Below are 26,591 nucleotides of genomic sequence, written 5' to 3' on the forward strand. Positions count from 1 at the left end.
GTGTCTCTGTCATGTTGGTCTAATATATTATGATACTTTATTATCATATGGAGATTGATTATATCAAAATATACATTCTTATTGTAGAATCAAAACATTTAAAATGGATAGAAGAGGTCAAATTACAATGAAGTTGGGAAAGTACCCAATTTGATCAACATAGTGTGACAAGGCCTTTCCAAACTTTATTCTAGTTTTTCTGGATTTTGATTCCATCAAATTTATATGCTATAACAAAGTAGTTTTTTGATGTAGCTTTCTCTCTATCCAACGATTTCCTCCTCTTGCTTTGACACTACATAAACTAAATACAACAATAACACAATGTGACAAAAGATCCTTTAATGGTCCCAAATGTCCCTTATCACCTTGTGTTGGCACTACTCAATGAATTGAGCATGAGGTTCACACAATGTGATATTGGGCCCCTAATGGTCCCCAATGTCTAGTATCACCTTGTGTTGGTTTTCATAAGAAACTTGAACCCCAAGCCAACACAACAAGATTGACGGTCCCTAAAATTGACCAAGGGCCCTTATCATGTTGTGCTAGTTCTAAACCAACAATATGTGATTAATGGTTCTTAATAACAACAAGGCCCTTATTGGCTTATGTTTATCCTAAATTGATCCATGAGCCTAAATTGTACATAGAACCAATATAACATGATTTAATATTCCTAATGGTTACGAAGCCCCTTTATTGTGTTGTGTTGGTTTTCAATTAAGCCTTTAGCCCAAGTCATACCTAAATAGATGCGTAAAAACACATTATCATTCCTTCTACAATATTTTCTCTCTCCTATTGGGAACACAATATGCACTTGATTAAGAAATTCAAGTAGGAACTTTTTGGTCAACAGATGGTGATACATCCAAAAAGTGCTTGAAGTAACTTAAGAGTGATTGCACTCTTATCTTTTTTTCTTTCCTTGCCATGAAGACAATTGGATATACTTGTTCTAAGCAAAAGATCCTTGACATTTAGATAATTACTCTAGATCATGTTTAAGTAAAGATGGTTACTTGATCGGACAAATGAGCAATAGTATTATAGGTTAAAAAGTTACTTTAGTTTGCATATTTGGTCAGGTAGCAATGATAAAGTTATTTAATAACTCACCAATTTGGAGTCTCTATCTCACTCCAAATGGGAGTAGATTTAACCTTGGACAAGAAACAAAAAGATAGAATCCATGCCATAGCTAACAAAAAGATTAACCAACTACTAATCTTGCATCTTTTGAATTCTTGGAAAGAATTGATGCTACTTCAAACCTTGTGGGTATTACACGTAGAATGGCTTGAGCCTTTAACTACAAAAGTCTTTTCTCATCAGCCATTGTTTTGATGTATAGAAAGAAATGGTTACCCTAAAACCATTGTTTTGGGTTGCCAAAGAAGGCACTTGTAATTACCTCCCTGATGAAGGGTTAGGTTTTCTTTGCTTAAAAAACCATAAAAGGGTTCTGTAATAGCCATTTCAGAGCTTCAATGAAAGTGTTAGTAGCCAGTTTAGAGCTGTAATGAACTGTTATGGGTAACTGCTTCACTCTCACTAAGCCTTTGAACCTAGTCTTTGCTCGTATCTTTGCCATTTTGTGCATAACGGAAAACGGTTTACCCGAGGGGGTGGCTAATAATAGAGAGGTCAAGCCTTTGACACCATCATTTCAATGGTAATCACAATAAGCAGCTATCTCAGACTATTTGCTCGCCGGCGATATTCAACTTCATCCAATATTAGAGGTGGTATGGTCCATGACCCCATGGGAGAAGCTGTCAAGCTACTGCCACCTGCATTATAAAACAAGTATGCCGTCAGTTTTTCTTTTAGGATTTCTGCCTTAGACTCTCAATCAACGGTGATACACACGAAAGAGACCTTCAAGTGCTGCCTCTTGGCAGCGTCTCTGGTACTGAAATGATAGCCCTGGTTCTAGCTTCCCCAACAGGTCATTATATTTCTCTTCAGCTTCAGATATCGTTTGTGCCTTGGAAAGCAAGAAAAACAATCTCAGGACAAGCGGCACAACCTCACCAATCGTCCAACTGACATGAAATGTATAACGTGTTACTCTCTTTATCAATCAAACATACGAGGTAGTTCTATCAGTCTACTAGAAAGCTACGCTGAATGAGAGCTTCTCCTAGTCACTTTAAACATAGTTTGCTTGAATGCAGCATATGCACTTAACCAAAGCTGCTTTCTGGGTGAATGCTCTCTTAGATTATTACACTGATCAATTTGATTGCGCATGGCTTTGAGATATATGTGGCAAACAATGTTTCATCTCCAAGGTGCGCCTACAATTCCACTATTAAACAATGTCAGAAATGCATCAGCAGCTTTATAGCCGTGCAAAAACCCGTAGGAGAATGTCTGGCATGAGAGAGAGAGAGAGAGAGAGAGAGAGAGAGAGAGAGTGTGTGTGTGTGTGTGTTTGACGCACACGCATAAAGAGTATGCAAGCCTCATTTCCATGGATGATTTGGCATCTTGGCATGCTGCGGTCTTCAGTCTCCTTGCTGTAAATATAGTTCTCTAGTGACTTTTGTAATTTACATTCGTAGTAGCCAATACAATTACCCATTATGAAAAAAGGAAGTGCATACACATGCATGCACCAGTGCATGTGCGCGTGTTTTTCACTCTTCTGCTGTAATACTTTGTCCTAGCTGAAATGTAATTGGCTCTGCCGGAACAGAGTCACCATTGCAAAGTACAGACTCTAACCCCCAGCACAGTTGGACTGCTGTGAGTTTGACTTTTCGTTGGTTGACTTATGCTCCAGAGAACTGTTTCGCTGAAGCACTGGTGATTGGCCACCAACCAGGAAGACGTTCAGCTTATATACAATCCTCCGTGGTTGTTTGTGTGTTAAACTAGGCCCATGCGGTGGATGTTAGGGACTGATATCAATGGCACGCAGTTGACTGTGTGACTAGAGTGAATTCAGGATTACATTGCTTGGCTTTTGCAACCATTCCCATTTTCTGGCTGTGCATGAGCTGCTTATTGGGTGTCAACAAAACTAGTGTCATACTAAGTTGGAAGATTTCATACATCAAATATTAGCAATAAAAGAGCCGTTTATGTATGGCTGTAGGCATGATAAGTTAACATGTACTAAACCAATGATTTTGTTATGGCTCCAATAAGTACCTTAATTTTAAGATTTTGTTAACACTCAAATAAGTACCTTCATTTGACTATGTCTGAATGCCAAAAGTCATAAAATGTCTTCATCTTCCTTTAAGGCTCAATTTTAGATATTTATCTTCGACTAACTTCTAATTAATATTATGTGTTTCTAAAATGCAAGCATAAGATCAATTCCATGTATGGGAAGAAGGCCACTATTATGCCAGTTCAGAAATCTTAACACTTACACAGCAAAACAAACAGGAATTATAAATGACAACTCCAAATATCAAAACATAAGTAGTGCACCTGTAATCACAATTTCTATGATGTAAGTGACTTTAATAAATAAAATTGACCTAAACTTTGGTTTTCAAGGCCTCAGCAAATTCAGCTGGAGTCCTCATTCACCTGCAGGCTCTGAAATCCCTGATATCTGCTCCCAGCCCCAATTGCCTATCTCTATCTCACAGATAAAGAGTTAGGAACTCACCCACAAGCAAGGGTCTAAGGAAGATGTTTGCATCCAAAGCCAAAAGAATGGGGGTCTAGTTGAAGAAACGGGTGCCTGCAAGCTGCACCCAGCCCATGTGCACATGTGGGCTTCTGATGACTCGCATCATCTAGCGTGCGCACATTATGCATTTAAAAAACATTGTTCCACTCATCCAAACTCAGAATTAAGTGTTTGAAGAATCACTTGGTTTTGAGGTGTCCTAAATTCTGGATCAGCTGGCACTACAATATTTATCTAAAACACTTCATAAGAACTCTACAAAAATTACACATTGGGAGAGATTAAGCAGCTCCAAAATCTAGAGTCCAATTTCCATCTCAGGATATGTCCAATTCTATAATGGTGTTCCACTCATCCAAACTCAGAATTAAGTGTCTGAAGAATCATTTGGTTTTGAGGTGTCCTAAAATCTGGATCAGCTGGAACTACAATATTTATCTAAAACACTTTATAAGAATTCTACTAGAATTACACGTCTGGGGAGACTAAGCAGCCCCAAAATCTAGAGTCCACTTTTCATCTCAGGCTATGTCCAATTCTATAATGGATCTTGTAGAAGCTGTCACAGGGACATGAAATTTTGAGATTCTTTAGTCTTGCCGATAACAATTGATTAAGTTACTAATCAAATGTACAAGGTTGTTTAGCACATGTGATGCACATGGCAGTTATTTCATGGTAACAAGCCAAGGACCTTGCGAATGTAGTGGGTATCAAAGAAAAAATTATGATTACTTATGCTAACAAGGTTTTGGTGGTTAGTTGGTGTCAATTTTGACCCTAGGACACGCGTTTGGCTAACAAGTGTTAGTGGTGACACTAGGGACTAGGATTAATTAATTAATTAATGCCATTGCAAATGGCCTAGCCAATTTACTTATGGATGGGCACATTTAGTTTTGGGTAGGGTCAAAAGGGCTGAAATTAAATTTCAGAATTATTTCATTTCCCATGTGAAAATCAGGAATTTCTCTCTTCTCTGGCATTCTCTCACCTTTCCAGTCAATTCTCAAGGGATCTCAATTTATCTCAGCCATTTGGAGCAAATCTCAGCTAAATTTGGTGGACAACAAAGGGAATTCTGTTGTAAACCCTAAATTTCTGCAGCAATGAGAATTTAGTAGCCACCTTGAGACCTGTACCATTAGTAGAAGGCGTCATACACTGAAATCAGCACTTGGAATTTGTGGTATTGAAGGGATTTTAGATGCCAAGCCATCCTTTGTAAATTTGGGGGAGCATTTGGCTGATTCGGGTCCAACTAGATCAAGTCCTAGTCAAAATGCAAGGAGCAATTTGCCTAATTTGTGTGCTAATTGTTGGACCAACAAGGGGCTTTTGGATTAGCCAAGGAGATTGTGGGATCCCGGGTTTTAATAAGTCCATTGGGATTAAAAAAAATAAAGAAATACTAAAAAGGCTGCAAGTTTTAGCGCCAACAAGGTCTCCATTGTCCAAGAATTTTGAAGGTAAAGTGTACATTTCAACTTATGTTTATTTGCTAATTGCTGTAATTAGGTGCTTGATCAGAGAATTACTACCTTTTCTAAGAAGGAAGATTGGTTTATGGTTCCATAGCCAGGATACCACTCAATCCCTTGATTTGGTGGATCTGAAACAGCTAATTATAAGCCAAATCTTCATGCTAGTGCTGATTTTTACTCTCAACTGAGAAATTACAGCAATGTCTTCATATATTGAGATATAATCAAGCAGTGATGCTGCCTCTCAGTATGGATAGTCACATAGGGAAGAAGGAAATGCAATACCTTATCTTGGACAAGGCTCAAACCATGGACAGTAAGTTGAAAATGTTGCTGATGGGCAAGATGCATGGCCTTCAAGGCATAACGAGGTTGATGATCAACAAAGCGAAAAGGAATTTGATAGCTAGTTCAAGAATCGGATGAGGATTGCAAGAAATCTCTTTGCTGAATTGGCAAAGGATCCTCAATTTACCCAATTTTTGAATACTCTGAGGAAGGAACAAAAAGAGCAAGAAGAAGAAGAAGTCATCTTCTATAACTTTGGGATAGCAAGGTGTACCGAAGCTAATGTTAAAGTCTTCACTTGAAGCTTCCAAAGATGCTAATGAATCAAAATAAGGTACCTACGTGGTAAGGAATGCAGATGCAAGGCCATCATCGAAGTGCCAATCCAATGGAATTTGGACAACCAGGCATGCATGCTATGATGGGACAACTAAGACACTTTGGTGGTAGCACGATTTTTCATGCTATGATTGGACAAAGACCACATACGAAAATGTATGGCACAAATCCCTATAGTATGTAGCAGCCAATGTATAGTGTGCACATGGTGTGGAAGGTCTAATGCATTTGGATATGGTTGAAAATGTGCAAAACCCTATGTATAGCAGCATTGGCTTGATGCCTAGGACATAAAGTAGTATGTTTGGTAATGTATCTGCACCCTGAATGCTTATGGGGCTTGAGAAATGAGTGCCAGTCATGCAAATGCTTTGTTTGGTGTTGATTTTGATATAAATTCAACAAATATACCCTTCCATGTATAATAACTTAATACCCTAAGGGGCAGCAAAAGACTATGATGAGGCTGGAAAAGTAGTGAAGTTTGAGTCCTTTAGTGGTACACAAGATAGCCTGAAAGCTTTGACTTTCATTAAATAATTTGATACAACCTACTTAGGGGGGGGATTTCATTAGGTTCTCAAAGATTAGACAGGAAGCCACATCCTTCAAGGGGAATGCATTGCAACGGTGGTCCACTCTTTTAATGCAAGTTAGAGCACTATCAACATAGGTACAACTCAAGCAAATGTTTGCATTGAATGTGATTGACAAATACAAATACCTTCGAGATGGACATCTTGATAACGGGAATAAGCTGGATGCTAAGGAATGCAAGAATTTGAAGCAATATAATAAGAAGTTTTGGGATGCATTGTTGTCGGTCACTTCTCATTGCCCCATACCCCTTCATGAGCAAGTGAAAAAATATGTTTGTGGGCTGCCTAAAGGAATCAAGGATTTTTGCATTAAATTCATAGTCTCTAGCATGTCTCAACTCATAGAGATTACTACTACACTAGATGCTTTGCTGCATGGGAAGGATTTGGGCTTCCTAAAGAGTGAAAAAAAGCCGAATAAAAGATTGTTTAAGGCTGATAAAAGAGGTAGATCTGAAAATCAGCTTGAAAAGAGGCCAAAATAGTAAAGAAAGGGCTTGAAAACATTAGCACAATGTAGGAAATTGATGGTTGCAAATAAATGTTTCATTTGTAAACAGCAGGAACTATCCCAATAGGCAGCAAGCTGGAAAATCTGAAAATTAGGGAGGGGAAAGAGGCCCAAAACATCAATAGGATTGATGCCCAATGTTATTAGTGATTAGCTTAACGATGATGCTATTGAGTTGTGTTGAGCATGGGGAAAAATTAGGAATAAGCATTTATCGATATTCTTTGACAGTGCTACATGAGCCAATTTCATCTCTATAGATATGGCAGCCCGTCTAGGCATCAAAGAGGATGAGCAAGGATCCATGGAAAAAGCTGAAATGATATGTAAAGTTTATATAGAGTCTCCCACAGTGCTCATTGGAAAGCTTCGGTTGCATATATAGGAATATGTGGATAACAAAGAGTTCTTCATTACTCCACTTGAGGGTTGTGATGTGTTGCTTGATATGCCATGGCATCACTATATGCATGCAGTGATTGATTCATGTGCAAAAGAGATTACTATTCAATATAAGGAAAATATATTCACACTTGATGTAAAGTTAAAAGAAAAATCTATCCTTGTTCTATCTGCAAGCTACCATTTCTAAAGTAGTGAAAAATCATCTTTCAATATACTTACTTTTTACTAAGGATAAGGATAATAGTGAGAATGTTGAGAATATGTCTACGTTAGAGAAAGCTTGCATGTCATTTTTAAAAATATATGCTAATTGCTTCTCTCAATCACTTCAGGGTAGCTACTGCCAGAAAGGCCTGATGATCATAGCATAGATCTTATCCCTAGAAAGAGCCCTCAGCCCACCCAATAAGCCACCCTATAGAGTTAGTGCAGCCCAACAACAGAAGATAATGAGTCAGGTGAATGAGCTGTTAGAAAAAGAGCTGATTTAACCCAACTCATCTTCCTTTTGTTCTCCAATGTTGGTGGTGTAGAAAAAGGATAGGTCATGGCATATGTACATTGATTATCGTACTCTGAACAAGATCATGATAAAGAATCGGTTTCTCATCCCTTGAATTGATAACGTTATGGATAGATTGCAGGGGACAACTATATTCAGCCATAACGATTAAAAAAGTGGGTATCATCAAATAAGTATCAAACTAGAGGATGTGCCTAAGATAGCATTCAGGGCATCTTTTGGGTTGTATGAGTTTCTTATCATGCCTTTTGGACTTACAAACACTTCTACCACTTTCAATCGGATGATGGATCATGATATGATTCTCTATTCAAAGAATGAGGCAAAGCATAGAAAGCATTTGGACATTGTGTTCAATGAATTGGATAAGCATAAGCTAGTTATCAATGACAAGAAAAGTGAATTCTTTTTGTATGAAATCCACTTTTTGGCGTATATTGTATCGGTTGATGGTATTCACATGGACTCTGTAAAGGTTGAGGCAATATGATCATGGCCACCTTTGAGAAAAGTATATGAGATTTGTAGCTTCTTGGAGTTATATTCTTACTATAATAAGTATATACACAGGTTTGCTGAAATTGCATCTCCATTACATGCTTTCCAAAAAAAGAATGTGCCATTTAGATGGACAGTAGTGGAAATTTCAGTATTTGAAAAGTTGAAGGATAAGATGACTTTAGCTCGTGTGCTTGTGTTGCCCAATCTAAGGAAATCATTCTGGTTTAGTATGATACACGTGGTAATAACATTGGGCTATTTTGATGCAGGATGGTTGAGTTGTGGCTTATGAGAGTCGAAATCTCCATTGTGCAGAGAAGAATTTATAGGTTTGAGAAAGAGCTCTTGACTGTAATTCATGCATTGTCTACGTGGAAACATTATTTATTGGGAATTGATTTTAGAATGTAGACAAACCATCAAAATTTAAGCTACTTCTGACGTACATAAAGTTATTAGAGAAGCATATGAGATGGACAAATTCTCTCTATATTTCATTTTTAAATTGTACACGTTGATAGTAAAAATAATATTACGGCTGACGCATTGTCACGTAAGCCACAAATTTCAGTCTCGTCAACATGCTTTATTACTCTAAGTTGGATGCCATGAAAGTACAATATGCTACTGATTCCGACTTTGCTAATGTTTATGAATGACATTGCAATGGCTAAAGAAATGAGCACTTTTTGCTTAGAGATGGATTTCTGATGATGCATGGACGACTATGTGTCACAAAGTAGTCGAGGCCTAGAGTTATCATTGAAGGTCATACTCTTTCGTATGTAGGACATAGAGGTATTGATGCCACAGTCAAGGCAGTGGAGCATTTCTTTTATTGTGGCCAGCTTTGAAACATGATGTAGAGCAGTTTGTTAACACATGCATCATATGTCAGAAGGTAAAGCATGATAGGCAAAAGATGCCCGGCTTGTTGCAACCCTTGTCTATTCTAGATAGGCCTTGGTAGAGCATTGTGATGGATTTTATTATTTTGAAGTTTTCTAGGACACCTACAGATATTGATGGGATATTGACTATCATTTGTAGGTTTAGCAAAATACGTCTATTTCATTCCAGTGAGAAAGAAAATAAAGATTGATCATATGACACGATTGTTTTTACAAGGCATCTTTAAGTATCATAGTATGCTAGAGTCAATTCCGAGTGATCTAGACCCTCAGATGACCAGTTTATTTTGGAAGCGGTTGTTTGAGAATATGGTACCATGCTGAAATTCTCATTATCCTTTCATCTGTAAACAAATGGTTAGTTTGAGAAAGCAAATTTCATTGTGTTGGATCTTTTGAGGTGCTAGATTTCAGCCCACAAGCCACAGTGGGAGCAGTATTTGCCATTGGTTGAGTTTGCTTACAACAACAGGGTATATAGTTTCCTTGGGAAAGCTCTATTTGAGCTGGTTGAGGGTGGCAAAAAGGTACCACCTATCTTGTAGACCAAGGATAAAATCTTTGAGGCTAATTGTTATGTAAAAAACTTGGATGCAGCCTATGCAAAGATAAAATATGCACTTCAAAGATCACAAGAAAAGCAAAAGATGATAGCTGATTGCCATAGACATGCTTTGTCGTTTGCACAAGGCGATTATGTATTGCTACATTTTGAAAAGACAAGGCTGAAATAGATGAAAGAAAAAGAGAGGTTGTATCTGAAGTTGAGTATGAGATACTAACGGTCTTTCCAGGTGTTGGAAAAGATTAGTGATATGACATATTAGCTAAAATTACCTCCACATTGGTGGGTACACAATGCCTTGCATGTCAGTTTGTTGAGGCCTTTCATGGTGATGTAAATTTAGGGCAGCATTTGGCTAGTTGGGGTCCAACTATAGCAAGTCTTGGTGTGAAATTCAAGGGGCAATTTGCCCAATTTGTGTACTGATTGTTGGACTAGCAAGGGACTTTTGGATTAGCCAAGGAGACTGTGGAATCTCAGCTTGCAATAAATCCATTGGCAATTCAAGATAAAGAAATATTGAAAGGGACACTAATTTTGGGGCCAACACGATATCCATTGTTTAAGAATTTTGAATGTAAATTGTGCATTTGAATTTATGTTTATTTGCTGATTGCTGTAATTAAGTGCTTGATCAAGGAATTACCACTCTTTCCAAGAAGGAAGACTGGTTTCAAAAGGAGTGGTTCTTATATCCATAGTTACCAAGAAACCTATTTCATAAGGTTAGGAAACTCCAAACCTAGGTGTTGCATAAAGATATGAAACATCTATTTGAAACTCTCATAAACGCCATATCCTAAATGTCTTGAAACTTTCATAATCATGGTTTATCATGGATTTATCTAACACATTGACATGGGTATTGGCATTGATTGCCAAAGTTTTGCTTTGAGGAGTTGTCCATGATGATTGCATATATTGATGGCTCCTTTAACAGCTAAAGTTGATGTTGAGCATGGATAGTGGACCGTGATGTATGCAAATATTGATGCTATGTTGAATGTTCATTTGTATTGTATAGAATAATGAAGAATATTAATCTGTGTTTTCTATGTCATAGTTATATAGTACATGTATATAAAACTTTCATGCTTTTTTTCATCTCGAATGAAACCTGTTTCTAACATTTTAGAAGCTCATATGAAACCTATGAAACCCATTTCTACCTCCATGTAAAGAAAAATACCCTAACACAGAAACATAAACAGAAACTGTATGACAAAGCATAGATTGATAAAAAGAACACAGTTAAGGTTAGGGTTAGAGTAACTCAGAGACAATGAACACAATGAATAAATGAAATGATATGACTACTAATAATACGATGCTCATGTAGCAAACACACTATGCACTGAATGAATATTAAACCTCGAACTCCTGTATCTCTAGAATCAGGGTAGGGGTAATGAGTTGGAGAGTATGTTGTACTCCGAACAGATCCCGAATCGTAGCAAGGCAGCCTCTGGATGTCGAACACCAGCAAACGCAGCAGTGAGAAGCTGGATTTGATGCAAACAGCAGTGAAGAGAGAGAAAAACTAAAAATGGAACTTGTAGGAGAGAAAGACTGCAAACGGAGCCTGTAGGAGAGAAAGACTAAAAACGCAGGTAGGAGCCTGTAGGCGAGAGAAAGATTGAAAACGCAGGCAGGACAGCTTGTAGGAGAGAGAAAGACTGAAAACGCAGGCAAGACAGCCTGCAGGAGGGAGAAAGACTGCATCGACTGCAGATAGGAGAGAGAAAACTATCAGGGCGGTAGCTGGAGTCTGCAAATGCAATAGTTTACTGGCGTGAAAGGCTGTACGACAATAGTGCAGATGAACAGCAATCAGTCGCCAGGCAATAACAGCAGCAATCAGCGTGTGGAGGGCTGGAAATAAGCGCCAGACTGTAGGGAACAATGATGGATAGCAAGGGCTGAGATGCCCTCCGTGACCGGCGTGTAGGCAACAAGCTGGTAATACCTGAAACCTGCAAAAGCGAGATTGTAAAAGAGTAGAGGACTGGCTGCCAATTTATAGAAAATTAGGATTTTAGATCCTCTCCCACTTAACTTTCTCGATCCGCTCTCCGTTTTAGGATTTTGGCTAAAATAAGCATGTTTTGGGACTGTTTAAGTGGCTAAGTGCATTTCTTAGCACAACACCCCTTCTCACGCCCAAAATAGGGTGAGAAAAGTAGGCCATTCTAAATTTTGATTTGCTCAAGGCGTCCCACCCCAAAGCAACCAAGGCATCGGACAAAAGGTGCACGTTGACTGCCCAATGGCCTATCAAGACTACAGAGGCGATGGATATCTTACCAAGGGAGCCCAAGTGATCACCCCAGAGAGGTCAGGGCATCGGACCAAGGGTGCTTGTTGGCTGCCCAAGGGCTTACCAGGGCCTATAAAGGCGGATGGAATCAACAATGGACTTGTTTGTTTTATTTTTGAAAAGTGTTTTGAAAATACATAAGTAATATAGGGATAGCGGCCGATTAAGTGACAGATAGGAAAAGATAAAGAGAGTTTTAAACCCAAGTTATTCACAAAACTAGCAAGCCAATCTCTCGCACTGGCGAGGATAAGTGCCTACGAACAATAAAAGTGAGTATATGTGCCAATCATGTGTTGAATATGTGAGAGACAAAAAAACGGTGGGCTTAGCAAGACAAGCAAAGCAAGCAAGTAAGCAAGGGTAGGGAAACTGCCTTTAGGAGAACTGCCATGTGTTATCCTACGAATATGGTGGATCCTAGAGTCGACCACTCCAAAAGACCGAAAAGGGATAAATGCGCATAGATGCATGTTGACATGAACAGAATGCCAATGCATAGGGTAATGCAAAGGGAGATGCAAGATGTCATGCTCATGCAATATGCTATGCAACGGTGCCACTGGGACAGTGTCCTCGCAAGGAAAGTGTTCACTTGTCCAAGTGTCCTTTTACAATCAGGTCATCCTGATAGTGTGGATGAAGTTACAAATGCCCATAATACAATACAAAAGAATACGTGAATGTAATGTCTAAAAAACTGTAAGCATCATCATTGTCATGATCAAGAGTAGGAGCCGCTCCCTCTCAAATTGGAAAGAAAAGAAAGAGGAAAGTACCCTCTCCCCGTCAAGCTGAAGAAGTAGGGAAGGATGTACCCAAGCCGATCTTGGGTAGCAGGTATTGAAGAATTGGCCGGTTGATCACTTTGGTCAAGATATCTGTAAAATTATTTGATGAAGGCACAAACTCTAGGCGAATAGTGCCTAGCTTAACCTGCTCTCTGGAAAAGTGGAAGTAGACTTCCACATGCCGTGTCTGTGGTGTGATGATCGGATTTCTCGCAAGAGCAATGACACTTTGGTTGTCGCAGTACACAACTGTGGAAGAGTCACATGAAAAATGAAGCGCTGCCAGTAAACTCCTCAGATAGATGGCCTCGGTGGTGCCATCGAAGAGAGCCCGGTACTCAGCCTGGCCGTGGAAGCCACCACCGTCTCTTGCTTGCGGCTGGACCAAGAAATGGGAGCCGTGCCCAAGGTAAAGAGGTTGCTACCATGGGAACGCTGGGTGTCAGGATCTCTTGTCCAATCAGAATCAATGTACCCCTGCAAATATAAACCAGAACCATATGTCAAGCCATAAGAAAAAGTACAGCGCAAATGACGCAACACATGAAGACATGCAATCCAATGTGACATTCTAGGTGCTGTGAAATATTGACTGAGTATCCTAACCGAGTAAGCTAAATCTGGCCTAGTGTGAATTAACCGAAGAAGTTTTCCTACAACAGAACGATAGGTGTGTGCATCGAAGGGCTATCCTAGGATATCCCTCTTGTCAAAAACAACATTCCATCTAACGATCACCTTGTTTGTCCAAGGATCGAACAAACGATAGGCTTTCGCTTCAGAGGAATATTTCACAAAAATAAGGAGATTAGCTCGGAGAGTACGCTTACCTATCTTGTCATCAGGCGTGTGTGTATATACGCACGACACCTGAAGACTCTAAAATGAAAAATAACAGGCCGAGAGGCAAACATGCCTCATACGGGGTCTTCCGAGAAAGAGCCACAGTCAGCTGACACCAGTTGAGGATATACACCAAAGTGTTAACAGCCTTGACCCAAAGGCACTTAGGAAGCTCTGCTGTGAACAGCATAGAGCGTGCCATTTCCATGACTATGCGGTTGCTACGCTCTACGACTCCATTTTGAGAGGGGGAGTTGGTAGAGGTGAGCTGGCGAGAAATGCCATGTTTCTATAGAAACTCGGAAAACTCGTGGGAGATAAACTCACCACCGCTATTACTCCTCATACACCCCACACAATGACCAGCCTGGTTATAAACCAGCAACACCCAAGTAGAAAAATATGTGAAAGCATCTGACTTATGCTTGAGGAAGTATATCCACATGAATCGAGAATGATCATCCACTATAAAAAAAAAGTACAGCGCGCCATTTAAAGCAGCAGTGGATGTCGGCCCACAAAGATCAACGTGAATTAATCTAAGAAGCTCCTCAGCTCTATATGTAGATTGCAGAGGAAATGGGGTACGATGCTGCTTTCCAAGCTGATAGGCTTTTCAGACATCTCGAGCTAGCTTCAGGCCTGGAAGACCCTCAACCAGCTTACGGCATGACAACTAATAAAGTGAGTCATAACCAAGATGCCCTAAGCAAAAATGCCAAAGACGCTCATTTTGCGTAGGCTCTCGAGATGTGGCTAAGGCTTGGAAGCTATGAAACACGAAGCCTTCGGCAGTCGACTCGGTTAGAAAGTGTCATGTAGTATAGGTCATTAGGCTACGCCTCACCGCGAGCAATCACTAAACCAGTCAGAAAGTCAAGGATCTCGACTATGGTTGCTGTAAAGAAAATTGCTCGCCCCAATCGGCAAAGCTGTTGAACAGATAACAAGTTTACCCCAAGCTGAGGGACATGATATACATTGTTCAGCAAAGCCAGATCCGTATCCTTGTCAGTGGCAAAACTGACACAACCTTGAGCCTGAATCTTGACCGAGAAGTTGTTTCCTACACGGACCCGCCCGGCTGCAGGGACTTGGGTACGGAAAATGTCCTCTATAGGAGTCATGTAATGTGTAGCTCCATTGTCCACAATCCATACTGGAGTTGAAGTGCTCGGCTGTGATGAGTGGGCCTCTGCAGTAATCTCGTCGGGAGGCAACTCATAGATGTGGACGAGACTCGCATCTGATGTCTCTATGGAGATGATATGGACCTCTGCAGACCAGTCAGACAAGCCCTCTGGAGTTGAGAACGTGTCGACTGAGATGACTATGCGGTGGCAGTGTGAGTCTGGCCTTTAAACTGCCCCTTACCATCACCTTGCCTCCCCTGTTGGGGGTTGCCAGACTAAGGGGCGGGGGTCTGAGACTTGGGTTTTGGTGTTGTGCCTTGTGCCTTTGATCGACACTCGTCGTCAAAATGGCCAGCCTTTTGACAATGTTGATAATACCTATTCTTTTTAGGTACATTTTGCCACCCAAGTTTGAGTTGTGATGGGGAGTTTCCTTGAGAATCCCCAGATTGATTTAACTTTTGAGTGGAGATTTGGTTTGGTTTGCCCTTTCCTTGTTGCCCTTTCTGAGAATGAGCAAGAAGAGCCCCCTCTGAAGAGGAATTCATATGAAACTGATCGAACAAACGTGCGTAACGCAACAACTGACACTCAAATTCATAGAATGTAGGCATGGTAAGCTTTGAAACTATTTCTTCCACAAAATTAAAATATTTCTTCGGGAGTTTATTTAAGAACAATGTGACCTAATCGTCAGAGAACTTGGGAGTCCCCGCAGTGGAGAATTCAGCGAGGAGACGCCGATACTTAGCCAACTTGACTTTCAAGTCATCCCGGTCAGTGATTTTGAAAAGCTGAAGCTCATGGTCAAGATTAATACAACGGGTCCTATCTCAAGCCGCATAGCGGTCAGTCAAGTGTGCCCATCGCCCACTCAAACGCTAAGTCAAAATGCTGTGAGTAAGAAGGAGGGGAAAGAGGTGGGTAGGCAGACGTAGGCTGTGAGTGTCCAATGAGTGTCGATTGATGCGGAGGCACTGGAACATGAATGTTTTTATAAGGTGCCGATATAGATAGAGGCACTGGGACACAGTAGCCTTGTCCAAAGTAAGGCTAGAACACATCATTATGACTAGAAAGTCCACTTGGCAATGCCATGGAGGTAGACTGTGGAGACAACTGATCCACACTCGGGAGAGATTGAGTGGGATACCCAGGCTGTAATGATTCCGAAAGTGTGTATGAGGTAGGTGGAACACCACCCGACTTAGGGAAGGATGAGGTCCCAAAGGATGTGCCTATGTTTCCATAATCCCCTGGAGTGATATGCGGTGTGACATGAGGTGTCTGAAATGGAAATATAAATGGTGTAAACAGAAGTGATGAAGCAACGGAAAAATGTGGTGGGATGGGTGGGTTTTGAAAGTGAGGTGGATGAGGTGCAGATTCTTTTTGTTCATTTTTATCATTTAAAGACTGAAAATGAAATTGTGAAGATGATGATACACCATATAATGAAGTGAAAGGAGTACCAAATTCATTTTGATTATGTGAAGTAGAAGGAAAAAAAGGAAGAACAGAAGAAGAGTTACCTAGCTTTTTCTTATAGTCCCCGCGACGTGTGTTAACATACAAGAATAGGTTCTCTAGAGGACCTTTTCCATAGTCAACAAATTGGACTCTTTCTTCCACATGATCTCTATCAGTATATTGCAAAATAGAAGAGGTAAAAGAAGGAGGCACAAAAGACGAATCAAAAGTACCTTGCACCAGAGAGGACGGAAGAGTTTGAAAAAATGGAACTTGCTCTCTAAGAGAGGGGCCCATCCCTGATGGAGGTCTCGACGACCCTGCAACATCATCAGACTTACGCGCAACATCTGAAGAGTGAAATCCATGTATACCTTCATTTAGAAGCTTTTCTTGAAGGGCAATTCTTCGGTCCAGCTCCTCAATCTTCTTTTGTCGATAGGCTATGATCAATTTATATTCCTGAGAGGCCAGCTTGCCTATCTTTTCTTCCATGTACTCAGACCACCATGTTGGAACTTTGTGGAGCAAGCTGATCGGCCCACTCTCACTTGGTTCTCTGCATAGGCTGATCTAGAGACTGAATTGGTGTTGATGTGTTCGAAGTCATTTTAACCTATTGTTTTTCTTGCTTCTTGCGAAGAGCTTTCAAATCAAAGGCCTAGGTTTCTCAGAGAGTACCAGGCTCTGATACCATGTAAAGAAAAATATCCTAACACAGAAACATAAACAGAAACCGTACGACAAAGCACAGACTGATAAAAAGAACACAGTTAGAGTTAGGGTTAGAGTAACTTAGAGACAATGAACACACTGAATAAATGAAATGATACGACTCCTAATAATACGATGCTCATACAACAAACACACTATGGAGTGAATAAATACTAAACCTCGAACTTCTGTATCTCTAGGATCAGGGCAGGGGCAATGAGCTGGAGAGTGTATCATACTCCGAACAGATTCCGAATCGCAGCAAGACAGCCTCCGGATGTCGAACACTAGCAAATGCAGCAGTGAGAAGCTGGATTTGATGTAGATAGCAGTGAGGAGAGAGAAAGACTAAAAACTAAGCCTGCAAGAGAGAGAAAGACTGCAAACGGAGCTTGCAGGAGAGATAAAGACTGACAACGCAAGCAAGATAGCCTATAGGAGACAAAAAGACTAAAAATGGAGCCTGCAGAAGAGAGAAAGATTGAAAACACAAGCACGACAGCCTGTAGGAGAGAGAAAGATTGCAGCGACTGCAGACAGGAGAGAGAAAACCGTCAGGGCTAGCAAATGCAGCAGTGAGAAGCTGGATTTGATGTAGATAGCAGTGAGGAGAGAGAAAGACTAAAAACTAAGCCTGCAAGAGAGAGAAAGACTGCAAACGGAGCTTGCAGGAGAGATAAAGACTGACAATGCAAGCAAGATAGCCTATAGGAGACAAAAAGACTAAAAATGGAGCCTGCAGAAGAGAGAAAGATTGAAAACACAAGCACGACAGCCTGTAGGAGAGAGAAAGATTGCAGCGACTGCAGACAGGAGAGAGAAAACCGTCAGGGCGACAGCTGAAGCCTACAAACGCAGCAATTTGCTAGCGTGGTAGGCTGTACAATAGCAGTGCAGATGAACAACAGTCAGTCGCCAAGCAGAAACAACAGCAATCAGCATGCGGAGGGCTGGAAACAGACACCAGATTGTAGGGAACAATGATGGATAGCAAGGATTGAGATATCCTCTGTGACCAAGGTGTGGACAGCAAGCTAGTAACACTTGAAACCTGCAAAAACGAGATTGTAAAAGAGTGGAGTGTTGGCTGCCAATTTATAGAAAATTAGGGTTCTAGATCCTCTCCTACTTAACTTTCTTGATCCACTCCCCGTTTTAGGGTTTTGGCTAAAATAAGTCTAAAATAAGCATGTTTTGAGGCTGTTTAAGTGGCTAAGTGCATTTCTTAACACAACATTCTGGTCACTATATTTCTTCTCCTATACAGTTTGGTGGGCAGACACATCTTACGTTGCCATAGGTGAACAAATTGGGTCCCACTTGCAGCCAATATTAGGCTGAGCAGTATTGTGCCTTGTGGTGCGAGGATCGAGACACGCACTGCTTACACACAGTAGAGAGACAGAGAGAGAGTGCAGAGTAGAGAGGAGAGTGAGCACGACTTGTGGGTACAATGACGAGTGTACCTCTTTAGGTTTTTAGATAGATATATATATGAAAGTACAAGTGTGCTAAGGGTGTGTTCACACCCGAGCATATATAAAAGGCACGACGGTCCTTTATTCCCAACAATCTCCCACCACCTAAAGGCAATGTGCCTTAAGAGGAGAAAATAATCAGCTAAGTCTAGATATGTATAAAGCTGAAATAGATATATCTATCCAACTTCCATTATTTGTCGGCAATGAGCAGACCGCTCTATTGGAAGATCCTTCGTGAGAAGGTTTGCAAGATTATCATCTGTATGTACTTTAACAAGCTCAATGCTCTTGCTATCAAGTACATCGCTGATAAAGTGATACTTCACCTGTATGTGCTTCGTCTTTGCATGAAAGACAGGATTCCGTGCTAGCATGATAGCACTAGAGAACATGTAACTCTGTAATGCCAAGCTCTTCCACCAGACGTAAAAGCCATAAAACCTCTTTGCATACCTAAGTGGCAGCCACATACTCTACCTCTGTAGTAGACAATACAACACACTTTTGTAGCCTGGAGATCCAAGAAACTGCTTCTTCTGTGAAGATAAACACATACCCAGAAGTGAACTTTCTGCAATCTGCATGACCAGCATAGTCTACATCCGTAAAGCCAACGATAGATACCTTATGCTTTCCAAAGCAGATGCACAAATTCTCTGCGCCTTTGAGGTATCTCATAATACCTTTCATTGCTTCCCAATGCTTTTTACGAGGGTTTGCCATATATTTGCTAACCACTCCCATTGCAAAGGCAATGTCAGGACGTGTAGCAACCATAGCATACATTAAACTGCCAACAGCTGAAGCATATGGTATCTTGGCCATTTCAACCTTCTTATCATCAGATGTAGGGCTGTCCTCTGCACTGAGTTTCACATATGGAGGCAATGGAACCCCAATTGTTTCCCCCCCTCCATATTGAAACGCTGCAAAATCTTGGAGATATACTCCTGTAGAGATAGATAGAGTAATCCTTTTGACCTATCTCTGAGTATTCGCATGCCAAGAATGTGATTAGAGCTCATACAGATGGATGTAAAGACTGCGTTCTTATATGGTGATGTGCATGAAGACATATATATGCAGCAGCTTGAGGGGTTTATGGCACAAGGGAAAGAGAAGATGGTATGTAAACTCTAAAGAAGTTTGTATGGGCTAAAACAAGCACCAAGAGAATGGTATCATAAGTTTGATACATTTATGTAGCCTCAAGGTTTTCATAGAAGTCAAGTGGATCACTGCTTGTACACCAAGAAGGCAGCAGATGATAGCCTAATTATCTTGGTTCTCTATTTTGATGATATGCTGATTGCTGGTAGGGATACTCATGCCTTGGATTGTATGTTGATGGCATGGTGATTGCTGGTAGGGATACTCATGCCTTGGACTCACTGAAGCAAAGTCTTTATGGCCTTCATATTGTAAACCCATTTACATGGAAGGGTTTTCTACCCTTTAGGCAACTGTACGAAGTCCCAAGTGCCATTTTTCTCAAGAGATTCCATCTCTGACAACATGGCTTTATACCATTTCTTGTTGTCCTGTTTGTCCATTGCTTCCTTGAAGCAAGACGATTCACCACAGTTTATCAACATGACATAATCAGCCACATTGTTTGCACCAAGAACAAATCTATCAGGTTGTCTAGTAGCCCTAGACGATCTCCTAACCCAATGATCATTGTTTGGTGGCTGTTCCTGCAAATTTCCATTTTCAGCTTGCTGTCCTGGCATTTCAGCTTGGGAATCAAGATTAACACTTTGCTGTCCTGGCTATTTCTGCATATCCAGTGGCTCATTATTATGGGCAAAAACTGGCTGATCATTTCCAGCATTAAATTCTGCATTTGCAGGTTCATTTACAGCAAGTATTTGCTGCTGTACAAGGGGTACATTTTGCTGTCCAAAAGGTATTTCTTCCCGGAATACAACCCTACGGACCTCCTCAATCTTTTCAGGCTGTTTATGCATGCGATCTTCCCGGAAGATAACATCATTGCTGCGCACTACTTTCTTTTTCTCAGGATCCCATAATCTATACCCCATTTCACCCTCGTCGCCATATCCTAGGAAAATGTATTTATAGGACTTTGGCTCAAGTTTGTTGCGTTTTTCTTTACAAATGTACACAAATACTTACAGCCAAATACTTTCAAGTGTGTATACGAAGGTGGCTTGTCCGACCACGCTTCTTGGGGAACTTTCCCCCCCCCCCAAAGACCTGTTTGATGACCGATTAATTAAGTGTACGACTATCATAACAGCCTCTGCCCAAAAACCATGGGGTAATGCAACATGAGATAGCATCGTATGGACCTTATCCTGTATGGTCCGATTCATATGCTTTGCAACTTCATTTTGGGGTGGATTATGAGGGGTAGTGAGCTCCCTCTTTATCCCTTTGCTGCTTGCAGCAGCTGTCGCCTGTCGCACTCTCCAACAGCCTGCCTTTTGCAGCCCACGACGTCATGTCTCCAAAGGCGTGCACTCCTTGCCCACTGTGATACCGGTTTGTTGTGCCTTGCGGCGCGAGGATCAAGACACACACTCCTTACACACATCAGAGAGAGAGAGAGAGAGTGTAGAGTAGAGAGGAGAGTGAGCACGACTTGTGGGTACAATGACGAGTGTACCTCTTTAGGTTTATATATATATATATATATATATGAAAGTACAAGTGTGCTAAGGGTGTGTTCACACCCGAGCACATATAAAAGGCACGAGGGCCCTTTATTCCCAACAAGCAGAGCATTAAGAGCTTTCCAGACAGACATCCTGGAAGAGCCTTTGAGGCAATTGGTGAGTGAGGGTCTCATTCCTTCCTTGGGTGCTTGTTCATGGTGAACTAGCTGTAGGCAATGGTTAGCACATGCAAGAAGAGGGGACACATCAGTGTTGCCTGTAGCACTGCTCAGAAACCTGAAGCATAATCTCTGGTCTTGTGAAGAGGTCCAATTGGTGTTGAGAGGAGCCTACAGGATTCTGCTGTGAGCAGAGCCGAGCCTTAGGATGAAGTACTTGGGGTGCTTTCTTTTGACAGTCAGTCTGCCCAGGCCATCACCTACTCTACAAGGCTAAGATACAGGACACCCTGTTCACTCAGGCTGGATCCAGTGCTGTGGTAGGCCTGGGGCCCCTCCCAGCTGTCAGGTATTAGAGCCTTCTGCACTGAGAACAGGGGTTTGGAAGCTTACTGGGGGTCTTGCAGAATGTTATACCTAGAAGGCATACTATGAGGCATTCGTCAGAGTGAGCCCTACACCCTATGCTATACTAATGGATCTCTAGTCCTCCATCATCCCTTGTTCGAGGTACGATGGGAGAAGCTCCAGGGGGACTCCACCACCAACAGGAGCTTCATTGGTGAGTTCTTCACGTTAAAGAGCACAACCTATTTTTCATGCTGGGAGATGGCTGCCCAGATGGTCCCCTCCCTGGCTTCTCTCTCCCACCCCTTCCAGATCATTTTGAGACTCCAGCTACATTGTTGAGCCCTTGTACTCTTTTGACATTGAGTAACATAATCAGACACACCCTTTTTAAGCACTCAATACTTATATGCAGCTTGCAAATTTGTTTAAAGGATCAAATTAAGCAGTTTCTTTGTTTAATTAGCATGAAGCACAAAAAGCATACATGATTCATACAAATTTTGCATTACATTGGTCAGAGAAAATATGTTTAAAAACAGTACAAACGAAAATTTACAATGCTCAGGAACACCAGGAAAATTTGCTGGGAACTGACCAGCATGAATGGAGCATGGGCAGAACCATAGATCCTTATGAACATTCGGAGTATGTTGAAGCTGTTTTTCAGAACATCATCCTGCACTAAAAGAACCCATTTTGAATATAGCTCAACAAAAAACAGAACCATTTAATCTCTAATGTGCCAATTAGAATTCCAGAAAAGCTGCCCCTCTGCAGACCTCGTAGTCAAACCTGCAAATTATTTGACACCTGCGGTTTAGAAAACGCTTTTCTATTTCATTATATAATGCATGTGAATATGTAAAGACTCACAGATCATCTGAGATCTCTACAAGAAACTCTGATGCTGACAAAAACTCCATATGCAAATTATTCACCTACATACAAGGTTATGAAACAAAAATTTGTTCAAAAGGAAGGTTGTGTTTTCTGAAGTGCTTTGCAAAAGTTTTTACCATCATAACCACAAAATAAAAGAAACTAATCCAGAACTTTAGGCTACACAAACACTTGAACAATACCCGCTGATGGGATAATCCATATAACAGAAGATTGAGCACTCGATAGTCAAAAGATTTCAACTTTATTGCTCTCATAACATCTGGAAGAGAGATCTGAAAAGCATTGATTCTAAAAGTTAAAAATAATTAAACTGACATGCCAGCCCCTTAAAGCTGATTTTGTGAATGACTGGCAATAGAAATTCAAAGGTTTTTCATGTAGCACACATCCTCATCTATTAGAAGGGCGTTGCATAAGGAATGCTCCAAAGTCCAATATTCAATCCCGTCTCTCAGTTCTTTTAAAATCCTGGGAAATGAAAAGAAAACAAAAGGTTCTGCACATTGATAGCTTCAATATAAGCACATAACTACTATTGATAACTTCAATACCAGCACATAACTACTATTCTTCCCAATGGCTGTTTAGTTTAGTATGCTCTAGTCCTCATGTCTTAGTTACTCAACATCTTTGCGTGGTAATCACCGGTCAGTTAATAAGCCTCTGCTTTCCAAGATTTTCTTTAAATATTTAAAGTGGTCTTCCTGATCATCAATGAAGGTAAGGTCTTCAGCCTGCACAAATAATACATGTGAAATCCAGAGACCAAGAATGATATGGACAGTAAAGTGTAATCCTGTCCTTCAAAGTTCAAACGTTCACCTCTTGTGAGACCTTGCTCCTTGTTAGAAGCCTTTCTTCTTTCTGTTCATCTATCTGGAAAAGGACATAAGTTTACAAACTGAACTGACAGGACTATAGAACATACTCTTTACACCATTCAGCTACTACATTGCCGATTTTAAAACATCAAACCAATCAGAAGATGAACTAGCACAGGAAATTACTCCTCAGGAAAAAGGTTACCATTCATTTGGCTTCTGTTCTTCGCCCAAAGAGGAAGCCTATAGAGAAAAACTGCTATGTCTGCAGAAAAGTTGAGCCTATGGAGAAGTAGAATGTTGCCAGGAAGTAGAGAATGCCGCAGAAAACTACAGAGAAGTAGAATGGAAAGACTAGAGAGTTGTTGTGGGGAACTAGGAAGTAGCAAGCAAAGACGAGAGAAATTCTGCAAGATCAACTTGATAGAGTTGCTGCAAAGGAGTGAAGAAATCACATTCCACAAAAGAGGCTACCAGCTCAACACATTCGCTACTCCAATCTCCTTTCTAAGCACACAATCTGAAAACTTAATTGGAAACCGTGGTTTGTTTCAATAAATTCTTGTAAAGGGGAAGGGGCCGGTTCCCCTCTCAATGTGGTCTCTCTCTCTCTCTCTCTCTCTCTCTCTCTCTCTCTCTCTCCCCCCCAATTTTCATGGTGATAATTGATCGAGTTGGTTAAGTTCAAAGTATTGTCATTCTCACGTTCTTCCCCACGCTTACATTGGTATTACAGCAAGGACTTCCTCTTTGCAATAACTTTTTTGGGGTGACAAGACCTTTGAGTCCAACTTTCTCACCATGTCAACAGGCGAAGAGGAGAATTTTGGTGAATTGGAAGGTTCCCAACACTCTGTATTTGTATGCTACTCTGATTATGAGAAGATACAAAGATACAAAGAGTTGGGAGCTGATCCAAAAATTCAAGCTTTGATGGAAAGAAGGGCGAAAGTACGGGTTGAAGCGAAGGTATTTGAAGATTTCCTTATCGAGAAGGCTCTTGAGACAAATGGTATTACAGCTGCGAAGGCCTATCTTAGCATAAAAGCTATCAATGTTATTGATGCAACCAAGTCTATGAAAGGTAACATATCACCTATCATTTGAGAATCCACCCAAGTGGTGACTTCAAAGTCTCACCATAAACAAGCTGCCTCCTCTTGTTCCAAGAACCCGTCCATGGAGAAGGGTAAGGAGAAAGTAGCTATTTCCATGGTAGCTGAATCTTTAAAGATGCTCTTAGCAAAGGAAAATGATGCTAAAAGGGACTTTAATCTTGGAGAGAAGTGTGTGAAGTTTGTTGTTTTCTATGGTAAGAGAGATTCTTAGAAAGCTGTGTCTTATACTAGACAATTTGATGCTACTTTTGGTGGTGAAGATTATATAGAAAAATAAAAAATTAGGATGGTTAAAATACATTTGAAGGATGCCACTTTAAATTGGTGGCTCAAAGTTGTTCAAGGGGGAAAGAAACCCAAGTCTTGGAAAGAGTTTAAGACGATGTTCAACAAGAAGTTTCTGTTTTCATCCTTTGAAGTTGATGTGCAACAAGAATGGGATGAGTTGAAGCAAAGTCATGGAGACAATGTTGAAACATATATCAATAGGTTTGCAGCTATTTCTCTTAAATTTACATCTCTTAATGAAGTTCCTTCCAATTTGGAGATGAGAAAGTTTATTGATGGATTATATCCAACGTACGACGAGCTGTCAAGATGACAAAGCTTGATACTTTGGAAGTAGCCCAAGATGCAGCCTCAAAAGTTGGACTACATATGCTATGGATGCTTGGTAAAGGCTCAAAAGAAGAACCACAAAGGAAGAAAACCAAAATGTTTGACCAAAAGAAGTCAAATAAACAAGAACCAAAGCATAAGGATAGAGATAGACCACCTTTGCCACCCAAAAAGAAGCTAACATATTAGCAGTTAGTTAGCAGAATATACAAGAGAAGGATGATGTTTCTCTTGCGGACAAAAAGGACACATGGCTGGTCAATGCCCTAATAAGGCAAAGAAGGAAAACTAGTCCCAAAAGACACCTCAAGCAAATGCTATACCTAAGGAATACTTGCAATGAGATGAAACTCCGTTAGAGAAAAGGAAGCTTTTATGGCTTGAGGTAAGATTACTAATCAACCTATTCTCCTTCATACCTAAGGAATCCTTGCAATAGGGTGAAACTCCGTCAGAGAAAATGAAGCTTTTTATGGCTTGGGGTAAGATTGCTAATCAACTTGTTCTCATTTATTTTGATATAGGGGCTACATATCGTTACATCCATCCTCGGATTATTGAAGTTCTATATCTACCAAAGGAGAGGTTTGGAACACCAGAAATGCCAGGTGTTACTTTTCAAGGAATGGAGTCAAAAGTTACTCCCATTCTTGGAAAACTACGAATTGAGATAGGAGATTATATAGATCATAAGAGTTTTGTCATGAGAGATCTTGGTTATTGTGATGTTGTATTAGGAATACCTTGATATAGAAGAATAGATCCAGCCATTGATTGGAATCAAAATAAGTTTAGATTTTCTTTCAAGGGTAAAAATGTATCTTTTGATGTGAAAGTGGAAAGAAACTGTATTTCCATCTTATTCCATGTACAAATTTGTAAAGCAATTAAAAAGTCTATTTCCTCGTACTCGATTTTTGTCAAAGATTCTGACAAAGAGTCTAGAATTGAAGAGTCTATCTTAGATATGAACTAGGACCAAATGAGTTTCTTAAAGGAGTATGAAGATTGTTTTGCAGACACTTTATCTCATGAGCTATCACTAGAGAGGCTAGAAGATCATCACATTGATCTCATTCCTTGGAGCTCACCTCCAAATAGGCCACCCTATCGTGTAAGTCCAACACAACAAGGTTTCAAAAAGTGAAACCAAATGCTCATGATCAAAGAAATAAACCATGAACTGGTGAACATATATAATGAAGCTCTCAAATATCTAAATTTGGCAACTTTTAAAATTTAGGAGATTATTATTTTTGGAAAATTGCTTAAATGGAAATTCTGTTCTCGTCAAAGACTCCGGAATTTTACAAAGAATAAATTTGTCTTTAGTAGCTATCTCGAATTCTTAACTATTCAAGAGATTTTAGAGTTAAATATTTAGAAGCTTCTTTCTCTAAAAAAGTGACACGTGACATCTAGAATAGGAGATGTGTCATTTTGA

At 40.4% G+C, this 26,591-nt stretch overlaps 1 protein-coding gene across 3 annotated transcripts in view; it reads right to left on the bottom strand.

The window, feature by feature from the left end:
• Positions 1 to 1,079: 1,079 nt before the first annotated feature.
• The window catches only part of LOC148023475 (ATP synthase subunit B), a 160,071-nt gene continuing 134,559 nt past the window's right edge, over positions 1,080 to 26,591 (bottom strand). For all 3 annotated transcript variants that reach the window (XM_087696463.1, XM_087696462.1, XM_087696461.1), the window contains 9 exons: positions 23,413 to 23,466; positions 23,236 to 23,324; positions 22,977 to 23,058; positions 22,770 to 22,862; positions 22,561 to 22,625; positions 22,467 to 22,479; positions 22,283 to 22,363; positions 1,885 to 1,993; positions 1,080 to 1,796 (listed from right to left, as the gene is read on the bottom strand). In XM_087696463.1, the coding sequence (XP_087552589.1) occupies positions 1,696 to 1,796; positions 1,885 to 1,993; positions 22,283 to 22,363; positions 22,467 to 22,479; positions 22,561 to 22,625; positions 22,770 to 22,862; positions 22,977 to 23,058; positions 23,236 to 23,324; positions 23,413 to 23,466 (687 nt within the window). In that variant the 3' untranslated portion in view covers positions 1,080 to 1,695. The remainder of the gene's footprint in view (positions 1,797 to 1,884; positions 1,994 to 22,282; positions 22,364 to 22,466; positions 22,480 to 22,560; positions 22,626 to 22,769; positions 22,863 to 22,976; positions 23,059 to 23,235; positions 23,325 to 23,412; positions 23,467 to 26,591) is intronic.

Source organism: Lygodium microphyllum, chromosome 16 (assembly GCF_053477565.2).
Source record: "Lygodium microphyllum isolate KBCC chromosome 16, Lygodium_microphyllum_v1.1.10, whole genome shotgun sequence".
In the NCBI taxonomy this organism is placed as follows: Eukaryota; Viridiplantae; Streptophyta; class Polypodiopsida; order Schizaeales; family Lygodiaceae; genus Lygodium; species Lygodium microphyllum.